Below are 14,999 nucleotides of genomic sequence, written 5' to 3'. Positions count from 1 at the left end.
CCCAAGATTTTCATTAATTCTTGCCATAATTCTGATTCAAAATTTCGTCCTTTATCAGAATGTAACTCTAAAGGAACTCCATGTCTTGATACGACGTGTGTTATAAATGCTTCTGCTACTGTAGTCGCTTCTTGATTAGGAAGGGGTACAATTTCAGGCCATTTTGAAAAAAAATCCATTGCTACCATTAAGTACTTGTTCCCTCTCTCTGTCATCGGAAGTGGACCAAGAATATCCACTGCAAGTCGTTCAAAAGGCTCTCCGGAAAGATATTGTGCCATTTTACCACGACTTCTTGTTCTAGGACCTTTTTTACCATTACATAAATCGCATTTCCTACACCAATCTTCTACATCTCGGCGACAATTGATCCAGTAAAATCTGTTTCGAACTCTGGCCAGTGTTCTTTTGACTCCAAAATGTCCTCCAGAAAGGCTGCTATGAAGTTCTTGCAACACACTTTTAATGTGTGATTTCGGCAGTACCACTTGTTGAACTATACGTACTCCATCGGGACTTTCCCACTTCCGATATAATAGACCATTGGAAAGATACAGAGATTCTCATTGAGCCCAGTACGCTTTTATAGTTCCACTGTATTTGGTTATTTCCTGCCAAATAGGTCTTACTCCATTTTTAAGCCATTCTCGTATGACTTTTAAGTCATTATCTTTCTTTTGACTCTTTTTAAGGTTTTCCAGGGAAGTCTGATCATTATCTTCTTCTTGTATAACTGTGGTTACCTGGAGACTTACTTCTTCGGTTATGTTCTCTTTCTCTTCAAGTCTTTTACAGTACTGGCACTGTCGTTCCAAACAGGGTCGCCTAGAAAGAATATCGGCATTGTTATGAAGACGCCCTTTTCTATGTACTACGTCGAAGTTATACTGTTGGAGTCTCTCTAACCACCGAGCCACTTGTCCCTCTGGCTTCTTAAAATTCATTAGCCACTGTAAAGCGCTATGGTCAGTTCTAACTATAAAATTTCTGTTATAAAGAAAAGTATGAAAATGTTCTAGGGCTTTTATAATAGCTAGGAGCTCTTTTCTGGTAACACAATAATTCTTTTCAGCCTTTCCCATTGTTTTACTAAAATATGCAATAACTTTTTCTTCGCCTTCCTGTTCTTGTGATAATACTGCGCCAATACCATGCTGAGATGCGTCACAATCCAACAGAAATTTACCATCTTCTCGTGGATATGCTAGAATTGGTGCTGTTGTAAGTCGTTTTTTTAAATCTATGAAAGCATTTTGACAATCCAGTGTCCAGTCAAATTCAATGTTGTTTTCGGTTAGTCGATAAAGGGGCTTAGCTATGCGGCCAAAATCTTTAATAAATTTTCGGTAATATGAACAGAGTCCAAGAAAACTTCTAATTTCCTTTTTATTTCCTGGTTTAGGCCAATCTTTAATAACTGAAATCTTCTCTGGATCAGTTTTAATTCCTTCTACTGAAACGATATGTCCTAAATAGTATGCCTCTCTTTGAAATAGTGAACATTTCTTATAATTTAACTTTAAATTGGCATTTCTCAATCTATCAAATACCTCGCTTAAGTTTTTCAGATGTTCGTCAAACGTTTTGGACATAATCATTATATCATCAAGATATACTAGACACGTTTTCCAGGTAAGTCCTCTTAAAACCATCTCCATTAGACGTTCAAACGTAGCTGGAGCATTACACAGACCAAATGGTAGAACCTGAAACCTGTAGAAACCACAGCCAGTTGAAAAAGCAGTTTTGTCTCGATCATCAGGATGTACTTCTACTTGCCAGTAGCCACTTTTTAAATCTAGGGTAGAAAACCATTTAGCACCTGATAGAGTGTTTAGTGTATCATCTATTCGTGGCAACGGATAACTATCTTTTTGTGTAACCTGGTTTAATCTTCTGTAGTCTACACAAAAGCGAGTAGATCCATCTTTCTTAGTTACTAAGACTACTGGTGAACACCAGGGGCCCGAAGCTTCTTCGATAATATCAGCATTTATCATGTCTTGTATTATGTTTTCAACTTCTTTTTGTCTAGCAAATGGCAATCTCCGTGGCGCTTGACGAATTGGTCTTGCATCTCCAGTATAAATTCTATGTTGAACTAAACTAGTACGCCCTGTAGATTTCTCGGATTCAAAAATGTCGTAGTTTTCATTAATAAATTCGTTAATTTTGTTTAATTCTTTAGTTGATAAGTGGTCAACATTTTTGATTAGTTGTTTCACTAGGCTAGCGTCAACTGGGTTACTGGAAGCTGTATTCTTTTTTAAATATTTTTCGCACTTGCTTATTTTTTCTATTGGTGTACAGAATGCTATTTGTTGTTCTTTCTTCAATTTAAAAGGCTTTTTAGACAAATTAGCAACCCTTACTGGAATCATCTCATCTACATTAATAAGGCATCTGGCTATCAAAATTCCATCACTAACTAGTTCATCGCTTTCCACAACGCCGAAATGTAGACCTTCAGGTTTTTGACTCAGTCTCGCCAGGATGATACTTTCAGAATTTTGAGGAATTTCGGTATCCTCGCTTACTATAACTCTTACTTGAGGTACCGATTCTTCCAAATTTAGGACAATTTCTTCATTTTCAATTAACAAAATTTTATTTTGAAGATCTATGATAAATTTGTTCTGCATAATATCCATCCCAAGAACGCATTCGTCTTTAATATCGGCTACAAGGAAAATGTGTTTTATCAAGGTGTTACCAATCTGTATGGTTGCCGTTATCTCTCCATGAATCGGAATAGTGTGGCCTGAAGCTGTTTCAAGAACTAAGTTTGTTTTAGTGGGTTGTAGTTTCTCATTCAGAAATCCGGTTCGAATAAAGGATCTGGTTGCACCGGTATCAATAATAAAGGTGCATGTTTGATTCTCAACGTAGCCCTTAAGTAATAAATTCTGTTCATTTTTATGTAAAGTATAAGTGTGAATTTGGGGGCTTTTATTAGATACAGCCGACGCCCGCCCCTTAGTGTCGACTTTTATTCGTTTCCCTGGCTATTGTTTGCGTATCTGTGCTCAGTTGTGGGAGATCGATTTCTTAGAGACCTATCTCTACTAGTATTTCTAATAGGACTATGTGATGGGCTTCTGGATGTCGATCTAGGCGACTTTCTAGCCTCATACTTTGGATGTTTTCGCCTTGTTTGGGATCGGCTTCTGCAATTGTTTTGAAAATGTCCTATTCTCCCGCAATTAAAACATCTTCTATTTTCATTTCGAGGTTTTTGTTGAAGATTTTGCAGTATGTTTAAAATTTGGGATAAAATAGGTTCTTGTTTATCTGCGGTTATGATTTCTTCATTTTCTTGAAATCTTATTTCTCTTAATTTTGGGCGAGATTTGGAAATGCTTTTTGCCGCTTCATACTCCTGGGCTGAGACTAGTGCTCCATTTAGCGATTTGTGATGTTGTAATCGGAGAGCTTGTTGCATTTCAACATCCTGTAGTCCATCTATGAATGCCTGTATTCCAATTTGTTCCAGAAAATCTTTAGGTGCCTGGGGGTATGCCAAGTGCAATAGTCTTTTAATGTCGGCTTCAAATTCTTGCAGGCTTTCGTTATGTTTTTGATATCGAATTTTTAGCTGACTTTGGAAAACCTGCTTTAGATGCTGTTGGCCATATCTTGTCTCTAAAGCTTCAACGAGAGAGGTATAACTGGGTGCATCTTGGAGAAGGAATTGCAAAACGGTTGCTGCCTGTCCTCGAAGCGACACCACCAAAGAAGCTGCCATTTCTTTTTTATTCCAGCCATTTGCTCTAGCTGCAGCTTCAAATTGAAAACGATAAGTTTCCCATGCTGTCTGACCATCGAATGTGGGTGGTTTTAAAAATTTACTAGTTCCAATTGTACCTAGTTCAATTATGGAAGGTGATGAAGCTGTTTGTTTAGATTCGACGTTAGTTACTGAAACATTAGGTAAAGAAGCTTGTGTATTAATCTTGTTTTCTAACTCAACTATTTGTATTTGTAAATTAGATTTCAAATCATTTTGTTGTTGTTCTATTTTATTTTCAAAATTGTTTTGTTTTTCTTCTAACTTATCTATTCTACTAGTGATTTGACTTATCTCTAACTGAAAATTTTCGTGAATTTTGGATAAACCATCTATGATTTCTACCTCTATTTTTTTACGCCTCTCCTTCTCCTCTTTCTCTTCTTGCCTACGCTTCTCATTTTCCGCTTTCTCTTCTTGTCTACGCTTCTCTTCATCTTCTTTCATTTTTAAAAACCATGCAGGTACCATGCGGTGCTTCTCTTCATCTTCTTTCATTTTTAAAAACCATGCAGGGGGTCCGGACGTATCCATTTCTTTGTCAAACTCAGTGGATCTTGTATTTACCATTAACAACTGCTAAATATTTCTTTATCCCACCGCTGTCACCAATGTTACACTTCTTGAAAATTAAATTTATTCAACACCAACAATATGACAATACCATATAACTAACTGACAAGTATATAATAATTTTTTGACGTTTCAAACTTCACTATCTTTTTCGTCAATGGACTTTTCCTATATGGGATAAATCTTTCTTAACAATAATATTATTATAATCCATAATATTATAATATATTATATTGTAATATATACCTATCAAAACATATTGTATTGTAATATATTGAACAAAATTTATAAATATTCAAAACAGCCAACATTTACCTTAATAACAACCAACTTTAATAATTTATCTAAGAAATATCATTCTTCTAACGTTAATCTTATCGTTATTTTTATTTTTACATTTCAAGTAATTTTAATTTTTTTTTATCGTATTGCTGTAAAGAACATGCTTAAGACAGTTTAATCTTGAGATTCAATATTTTATATACTTCAATGTCAGTTTTTATTTATGAAAACTTTTAATTTCTGTTAGTGTTTTTAAATCCATTTTTACATCAGTTTTTTGTAATGTTCAAATTGTTTTACAGTGTACTCCTGGTAAAGCTATCAAATAAATAGCAAAATATTGAGTTTCCTAGAAAAACAAAGATTTTTATTAGTGACCACATAATTTATGTAACATTATTAATGTAACATATGTTTAATTTATGTAACAATTAGTTTCAATAATGAGAGCGATATATACCATAGAAAAAAGTGGAAAGGTGTATATTTCTTTTATGTCTTCTTGATCGAGACGACAAATATACGGAACACTTATAAATCAACCACTTTTTCAACTAGTTGAATAAGTTGCTATATATGCTAGAATAAGCTTCGTCTTTTCTATTGTGATTTTTTTGGTGCCTTTGAAATGTAAGAAAATAATGACCTGTCCGTTTCATCTTTTAACAAAAAAAGATACTGTGGAGCTTCTTAAATGGATACTTATCGAAAAACGTCGCCGGACAGGGTAACAAAGTGTAAAAAAACGTAGACACGAACCTTTCTTAATAAGGACTTTTTTAACCCAACGACGACCTTGTCAAGCTAAATTGCGTTTTACAGTGGGAGGTTTTGTGTGGAACTGCTGTTGAAAATGATTAGTTTATTAGAGATATTAGAGCTAGTGTTGTAACTTAGTTTGATGTATTACTTTCGCTGTTAAAAGATTTTGATCATAACTTAAAATATGTCTTAAATAAAGGGTTAGTGCATAAGAGAAAAAGCTACCGAAATATGTTGGTATTTTCATATATGTTTTTAATTATGTTAGTGTATCTTGAATCTATACGTGCATTTTCTAGAGATTTAAGCACTGTCCATAATTCGAAGAAATCAAATGCTTTATGGAAATCCACAAATGCCATATGAATTGGAACATTATACTTGGTGCATTTTTCTATCAGTGTTATTACGGTGTGCAAGTGGTCTATTTTACTAAAATGTTTTCTGAATCCACTCTACTCGACAAGTTGATAGAAATCGAGCTTATGTGTTAGGCGGTTGGTTATGATTTTAGTTAGTAATTTATACAGATGTGATGGCAAGGATATTGGTCGGTAATTCTCGATGTTTGCTTTGTCTCCTTTCTTGAATAGTAGAATGACTTCGGAGTTGTACCATTTTTGAGGAATATTTCCTTCATCAATTACTTTATTAAATAAAATATTTAATATCTGTTCAATTTTTCTGCTACCTATTTTCAATATTTCAACGGTAATTTTATCCTCTCCCGGACATTTATTCGTTTGTAGTTGATTTGGGGCTATTATTATTTCATAGTCGGTTATGTCCAGAATTTCTTCTGAGCCTATGTTAATTATTGTTCGTTTATACTCCTACACTATAAGAATAACCGAAATAATAAACGGAGATTATTCCCACTGGAACTGTCCAGAGAATTAATTTTGCCCTATATGAAAAGAAGAGCGGAAAACGGAAAACTCCAAAAGTATATTTTTGAAGACATGAGAAAATTTGGGAAAATTGGCAACTTCAATGAGAGCCCGATGTCACCAAAATTGTGAAAAAAACAAGAACTCGATGTGTCCATCCAAAAAGGATCGAGAATGCGAACGCGTTGGTGCTAAGTGTAATGCATTTATTTGCAAAAACATACCTCTTATCGTCCTATTAGTCTCTTAACGGTCGTTGCTAAACTATTTGAGAAGATAATAGCGACAATACATAAATATAATCTTTTCCCGGATCATCAGTTTGGTTTCAGAGAGAAGTATGCAACAATAGAACAAGTACATAGAATCGTTGATATAGTGAATAAAACTTTTGAGGAAAAAAATACTGCTCTGCACTCTTTCTTGACGTCAGTTATGCCTTTGTTAAAGTCTGCCATCAAGGGTTGTTCTTCAAAATAAACACAATAGTTCCATATTTAATGTTTACTTTACTAAAATCATATTTAGAAGGAAGATACTACCGTGTTAAGTATGAATCAGAAATATCAAAAATATATCCAATACTATCTGGAGTCCTTCAAGGTAGTATTCTGGGTCCTACATTATTTTTGATATTTACGCACGACATACCAACAAACGAAAATCTAGCGATCACAATATTCGCAGACGACACTGCTATATTAGTCACAGATAATCATCCCGCAACTACTAACGAATCTCTTCAAAGGCATATAAGTAACATTGAAAAGTTGACAAAGATATAGTGCACAAAGATCAATAATTATAAATCACAACAACAAATAACAAAGCAATTCGACAAGCTGACAGCGTTAAATACCTTGAAATGCATCTAGAAAAACTTTGACATGAAAAACCCAGATATGGAAAAGCGCTAACAGTTGAACATAAAATGTCGTAAACATTATTGGATACTTGGCAGAACATCGAAGTTATCCATTCGTGAAAAACTGTTGGTATACAATACAATACTCAAACCTCTCTGGACCTATGCGATGCAGCTATGAGATTCAACAGCAAAAAAACAATTTATCCATAATGGAAACATTTTAATCCAATTGTTACGCTCTATAACAGACGCCCCATTGTTCGTGGCAAACAAAGATATTTATTGTGATTTAGAAATATCATCAGTGAAGTAATAGTTTAGTACATTGCTCTGTACGTAAAACGTACCATTCAACCATTAACAAACTCAAAGACTAAAGTGTAAAAAATCATTGAGCCTGATTTATAACTAAGTGTTCTAATTCACTTTCTTCTTCTTCTTCTTAACCTTCTGTCGTCCATGTTTGGACATAGACCTCTCCCAACTCCTTCCATCGGTGTCTATCCTGAGCAACATATTTCCAATTTGTTCCTGCTATTCCTTTATTGTCATCAACTCATCCCATCTGTGGTCTTCCTCTTAGTTGTTTACTTTCGTAAGGTCTCCAATGTTGTATTGTAGTATTCCAACGTTAGTCTTTTTGTCTAGCAGTGTGGCCCGTGAAGCTCCATTTAAGTTTGGCAATTTTTGTTGTTATGTCCTCGACTTTTGTTTTGGATCTTACCCAGTCGTTCCTCTTTTTATCTGACAGTCGAATACCTAACATTACTCTTTCCATTGTTCTTTCTGTTGTGGCTAGTTTATTCATGTTTGCCTTCGTTAGGGTCCAGGTTTGACATCTATATGTCATGGAAGGATGCATTGGTTGAACACTGTGCTCCTCAAGTATTGGGATATTTTGCGGTTCCTCAAGTATCCAACTAAGTTTTCCAAATCCTGCCCATGCTAGTCTTGCTCTTCTAGTAATTTCCGCACTTTCGTTCTCTTTGTCAAGTTTCAGGATTTAGCCTAGGTAGATATATTGCTGGGTTTGTTCTATCTCACTGCCATTTATAGTTATACGTCTGGGGTCATCTGTGTTTGTCATTTTGGTTTTTTCATATTCATTTTTAGGTCGACGTATTGGGAGCTGGCTGCTAGTTCCCTCATCATAATTTGCAGTTCCTCGAATGTGCTCGCTATAATCACTATGTCGTCAGCGAATCTGAGGTGGTTTAACTTGTTGCCATTAATATTAATGCCATAAGTTGACCAATTTGTAGTTTTGAAGACGTCTTTTAGGGCTAGGTTGAAAAGCTTTGGCGATATTACTTCTTCTTGTCTCACTCCTCTCTTAATGGGGATGAGATTTGTATTTTCGTCTAGTTGTGCTATCATAGTTGCATTTTTATATATATTATGTATTAATTGCCTATATCTCAATTATTAATAGCTTGTTCTATGGCCCACATCTCGATACTATCGAACGCCTTTTCATAGTCAACGAAGGTAAGAAATACGGGTAGTTGGTATTCATTTGCCTTCTCTATCAATGTTCTCATTGTCAGCAGATGGTCTGATGTACTATATCCTTTTGCGGAAGCCAGCTTGTTCAACCGGTTGGTAATTGTCCATTTTGTAGGTTAATCGATTGTTAATAATTCTCATATATAGTTTGTATACTTGACTGAGCAACGATATAGGTCTATAATTCTGTAGACCAAATTTGTCCCCTTTTTTGTGTAAGAGTATTACTAGACTCTCGTTACAGTCTTTAGGGATCTTGCTATTATGAAGACATCTATTGAATAGCTCTCTTAGTATAGGAATTGTTAATGTCTGGCTCGTTTTTAGAGGCTCGGCAATTACACCGTCGTGTCCTGAAGCTTTATTTTTTTAGGTCTTTTAAAGCTCTTTCTGTGTCGAAATTTATGTGCATATAAATGTAAGATATGATAGGTAGTGTTAGTAAATGTGAAGTGTATGTATATAGTATATTATCGGAATGTCATATTTGTTCCATATCAGAAGTCCAGGTATTAGAGCGACCTCTTTAAAATCAATTTATATTTCAAACTCCAAAGACGCTTATTATTAGAATGTTTATAACTAATACATTGCTGAATATACGTTTAAAACAATGATTTGCAAAGAACATTTAATGTATGTAGGGTAAAGTAAGGAAACAGTTTCAAGTTACTAATTTGTGTAAAATATAAAGTTTATTAATTTATATATTTTTTAAAATTTTGTTCAGGTAACATAATTTCGTGATATGGATATTCAATTTCGTGATAGCGGTAAGGTAAATTCGTGACAATCCAATTTGTGCCTATAAAATTTGTTTAATAATCAAAAGTTATTTATTAGGTAATTTCTTAACAAATCAAAACAAAATTAGAATTCTTTAACACAAGAAAATAAATCCATATTTTGAAAAAATTAAACAAAACTAAACTAATTAAAAACAAAAGCAGGTGGTAGACAAATAACTAGCTAACAAGATCTTCAGAATCATTAATCGTGTCTTTATTGTTTCCACACATCTTGCATATAAAAACGTCCTCTTCGGCATCAGACGATTGGCACATAACATGGAATCAAGCAGTAGGAACACTGGACCCATTTTGCACCATTTTTTGTTCTGACATCTAGTGAATAACTATTACCACACATTTTGCAGTCCCATTCATTATCTTAAAAAACCACTTTCTTAGGTTTTTGATTGGTTGGGGCTAAAGCACAGGATGATGACGTAGATGGTGCATGAATTGATGAAGAAGGAACAACACTTTCAGGATTGAGGCCTAATACACATGGTAATGACGTACATGCTGTATCGCTTATTGAAGCAGGCACAACACTTTTAGAATTAAGGCACTTTGCTCTTGAATCTCGTTTCTTTCTATTCAAATTTGCAGCAACTGGCTTTGTTGGAAGAGACAATATGTTGCCAAATGGATTTTGTTGAGTAGGAGCTCCTGCACATTGATTAGGTATCTCATTAGAAGTGAGTAGGGAAGGTGCAAGAGCTTCCTTAGGAATGGCATTTCTATCAAAGGGGCATATCCCAGATTTTCTGAACGCATTTGTAATGTTTGGTGCGGAAAAACTTGAAATGTATGCCGGATTCAGTATGTTGTGAAAATTGGTTCCATTGGGCTTCTCTGCATTATCTTTCATACAAGCATTTAAGCTTTTGGCTTAATGAGCCTTTAAAGACTTATAAACACCTATATCAAGTGTCTGTAACAAATGGCTAGTGTGGGCCGGAAATGTAAATAAATAAACACCATTTTGAGACGCAAGAGATATAACTGCCGGATTGATGTGTGATGCATGGGAACCCATTAATAAAATTACTGGTCGGGCAGAGGGAATTAAGGCAATAAAGAATTAAAACCACTCCAAAAAGATCTCACTGTTGATCCATCCTTTTGGAGAAAGTTGTACTTGTGTATTTGGTAGGCAATCTTTGTTTAAATTATCGTTCCATCGAACCCCTTTGAAAATTATAAACGGTGCAATCCATGTTTCATTGGCACAAATACATCCCATTATGGTTTGAGATTCGCCTCTATCTGCATATGCTCTTATGTAGACATAACGTTTTCCAACCTAGGTAACGACTTTACTTGGTTTTAACACGTAAGTTAGTCCGGTTTCATCGCAATTCCAGAGACAATCGGGATTATTCTGAACTTTAAGTCTACCATTAATGTTTCTAATTTTGTATAAAAATCCCCCAGTATTTCATTATTTGACATTGAAGTTCTGTATGCAGCCAAATTTTAAGGAACACGCAGTGTTAGATTGAATCGCTTTTTCGAAAGCGAGAGATTGAATCGAAAGGCTACCTTTCTTATCATCTGCACCGTCAAACCAAAACCCAATTCTTGCATTTTTATAATGTAATTAAACAACTGAGTTTCAACTTCTGCAGTAAGAGCAAACGGTTCGGAGGCAAACCTTCCTAGTTTGGCACCTTGGTGATTGTCATCTCCATTTCTACTTAGAAAATCTTTCAGTGTACTCCACTTTGTTTACTTGCCCTGTAGATGGATAGTTTCTCTACTCTTACATGTCTTGAGGCTTCTAATAAATCGGAGATTTCATATTGGCGATATTTTCCTTTGGATATTTTAGGCATTTTGAATTCTGAAAAAAAAGACACAGGTAAGTTCGTGATACCCTGGATGTTAGAAAATCTTCATAATATTTATTATTTATATTTATAGTTTACGTATTTATTATATCTATGATAAAAATCCAAATAAAGCTAGAGTAAATACACCGCGAATAATTAGCTACATTTTACCGCGCAAACAAACGTTAAAATTCGTAAGAAAACCGCCTCACAACTTAAGCTATTTCAGAAGACTGTTGGCGAAAATTGTCTGTATCACTTAACAGGGATACTAAGCAGCTTATAAGCAACAGCATACGTAATTTTTACAAACTTACCTTTGCAATATTCACTATAAATAATAAAACAACGAATGCACTTCAGATTTCAAGCTCTCTCGTCAACCCAAGGAATAACACTGAAAAATAAGTTTTATCACTTTTATCCCGGTTCAGCAGAGCTTCGCAAACTTGACTTGCAGTGGTGGGGAAGGTTGTCGAGTCTTTCCGCTACAGACTGCAACAAAACTGCTGTTATAATGCAATAGGCTAGATCGTGACGAATTATTAGAAATTTATCACGAACTTACCTATATCACGAATATTCCTTAATTTACCCTATGTAAAACATATTGTTGAATTAAGATTTTTTTACTTTTGTGTGTTTTAACGTATTATTAAAAAATGTTAATGTAAAGAACGGTTTAGTAATGCATCCTAGGATTAAGTAATGTTATAAAATATATTTTTGACGAATTCCTTTGCGAAGATTTTCTGTTTTCCTTGCTCTCTATAAATTTAGCTTTTTTGTTTTTGAATCTATTTTTTCATATTTCCTAGAACAACTATAATATTCACATAAATACAGATTTATGTAAATATATTTTTATAAAGTTTTGTAATTTCTTAGCAACTAAGTTTTGGATCTGCTTGTTTTAGGTCGTCCGAAACCAAAGGTGACGTGGTTCCTAGAAAATACAGTAATCGATGACTCATACGAAGTAAGATCAGACGGTACGGTAGTGAACCACGTAACATTTCCAAATGTTGGGCGCCAACATTTACACGCAAGACTGATTTGCCAAGCGAGCAACAATAATCTCGTCCCGGCTGAGACGAAAGCGGCTGTCCTAGATATTAATTGTAAGTAAATATATAAGTTTCTAAAAATATATATTTTTCATTTTTTTGTGAAGTATTTACAACTATTGAAGAATGTTTAAATTGTCATTCAAAATTGTTCACGGTATATAAATATGTACTACCCAATAATTATACGCTTCTTCAATGAAACTTTATCTTTGGTCAGATTAGCCTTGGAAACAATTGTAATTACTTAACTGACATTCTGCAACGTTAGTTATGTTTGTAAACGTCACACTTATCAGTTTTTATCATTTGAGGACCCTAGAAGTAAACGGGTATAAGTGACATTTTTGTAAATATTGAGATAACTGCATCGCCGGACTGGAAATCTTTTATTATATTTGGAGGTAAAGAAATCTAAGCGATAAGTCTAGCATGTACTGCGTTCTAGCGGCAAGTTACTTAACCTCCAAGCCAACTAGGAGTAGGGCTTGGAAGAGAAGAGGTACAAGTGTACTTGTACCCTTGTTCCACTGTGTCCGACGGTTAGTTGAGTTTGTTATCATTTTGGATGGGTAGTAATGTTATAGCTTCTCTAAAACAATATTAATTTGAATGGAAATCATCCCCCCCGAATAAAATTTCTGAAAGGGCAATTGAAATCACAAAAGAGCATATTAATAAATTCCCCAGGTACACAAGCCACTACACTAGAAATAAGACTCCGAATAGGAGGTATCTTCCTCAGGAGTGTCAATTTGAAAATAATGTACAAAATTAATTGTGATTTCTGTTAGGAGGAAAAACGGAAAGAACCTGTAAAGGAAAGCTTTAACAGAAATATTTTTAATATTCAGTTTAACCTTAGTGTCAAAAGGCCAAGTATAGACACCTGTGACAAATTTTAGATAAAAAAAATCACGGTTTGTCAGAAGAAAAAGCTTTAGCTCAGAGAGAAAAAGACTTATACTTGCGTAAGGCGGAAGTCATAAGAACCGCAAAAGATGAGTGTCATGACCTAAAGGATGCTAGCAAAATTGGGATCATCTTTGACTAAAACGACCCATTTCTTCATGTGGCACGAAGGTCAGGCGTCACGTGGATATCAGGAAATATCATCTTGTCTCCTTAAATATATAGAAGCCTCCCTCCATGTGTGCTACTATGGCACCCTCGCCCTTCCAGTCGAAATCGTCAATGACCATCTGCACAACCTCTATGAAGAAATTCCCTGTGTAGATGTGTTAGCTCATGCAGTACGAAAGTCTGCTTAAGACGCCAATCCTGGACCCTACCTGTAAAGTTTAAACATAATGACGCAAATAATAGGGTAAACCAAAACCTATTAGGTTACCGCCCCCTCGGCATACGCTGCCCAAAAGTTAAAAATCTAGCTTTCTCTAATGGAGTAGGACCCACTGAATTCCATTGCTACCCATCCGATACTTGCTTTAACTTCGACTTTCTGAATGCCATTTCCAATATATTGAGCACAACCAAGATGTTTAAAATATCTGACGTCGTGTTAAGTCCCTGAGTGAAACAGGCGCTATATCGCAAACCGTGATATCCCGTCCCTTGGTTCAGGCCCAGCATCAAAAGATTGAGACGCGCCCTACCTCTTTAACTCAAGAGGACCCAGCTCAATAATCCCCAACTCAGAACTAATTAAGACTAGAGGAGTTAACAATGTAGACACCACTTGGTGTTGCATCGGTTTTGCATTTAGTGAAAATTGTGGAGGCCAAAACAAGAGTCATCTGACAGTCAAATTTTGGCTCTACATTGCAAGAAACATCGTTAGATCATCGTTTGCTTATAAGTCGTCATTCTTATAATGAGTGTAACCAAAACTTTGGTTTGATAGAGTTAAAAAAGAAAAGAGCCAAAAAGGAACTGTATGTACATCAACATTGGATGGAGCTGGTCACTTTCTACAAGTAGAAAGTTCTTTACAGAACAGATGAAAAATGACGATATTTTAGACTTCCAAACAGTTGCGCCATACTTAAAAAAGAGCGGAAACGGAATACAGAGTATGCAATGGTTTGATTTTCAGCAGGACAAACCTTTCACCCAGTTTTACAAGAAAACAGCTAGAGGTAGCAAAGAAAAGGTTAGTGAGCTATCTATGAGACCTACTCGAACTGGCAAAAATTCTGTCCTGTCAGATCTCTTGCCAGTACCGATTGACATAAGGCCTCTCATTAAGCAAGCTAAATATTTAAATCTTCAACAGTTACTCAACTACGTACCTACAATTTACCATGAGTTCTTCACAAATCTGCGATATGGTGATCAACAAGCTTGAGAACTAGCAAACTCAGAAGAAGTAGAAGTCGAAAATGACGATTTGGATCAACATTACGATACTGATATTGACGAATCATAAGTCAACTATGTATTAGTGTTATGATAAAGAATAAATTTGTATAAAAACTTTATAATTTATTTACATTTATGTTGCATTTTTTAGAAGTAAAGGGGAACAAGTGCTACTTCGAAACCTAAAAATAGCTCCAACATGAGTAAAGTCAATGAAATTATGATTTTTGGTACAAATAATAATAATAATAATAATAATAATAATGCCTACAGTAGAATGGAAAGTACCCAGACAATACCTATTATTCTTTCTACCACTGGA

The 14,999-nt window shown here is 34.9% G+C and overlaps 1 protein-coding gene across 1 annotated transcript in view; it reads left to right on the top strand.

Moving 5' to 3' along the window:
- The window catches only part of side-IV (sidestep IV transmembrane protein), a 747,480-nt gene that overhangs the window by 319,612 nt on the left and 412,869 nt on the right, over positions 1 to 14,999 (top strand). The window contains exon 4 of the mRNA XM_072534629.1: positions 12,206 to 12,409. Within this exon, the coding sequence (XP_072390730.1) occupies positions 12,206 to 12,409 (204 nt within the window). The remainder of the gene's footprint in view (positions 1 to 12,205; positions 12,410 to 14,999) is intronic.

Source organism: Diabrotica undecimpunctata, chromosome 6, assembly GCF_040954645.1.
Source record: "Diabrotica undecimpunctata isolate CICGRU chromosome 6, icDiaUnde3, whole genome shotgun sequence".
In the NCBI taxonomy this organism is placed as follows: domain Eukaryota; kingdom Metazoa; phylum Arthropoda; class Insecta; order Coleoptera; family Chrysomelidae; genus Diabrotica; species Diabrotica undecimpunctata.
The sequence above is the reverse complement of the archived record's forward strand: the minus strand, read 5'-3'. Positions and strand labels throughout refer to the sequence as shown.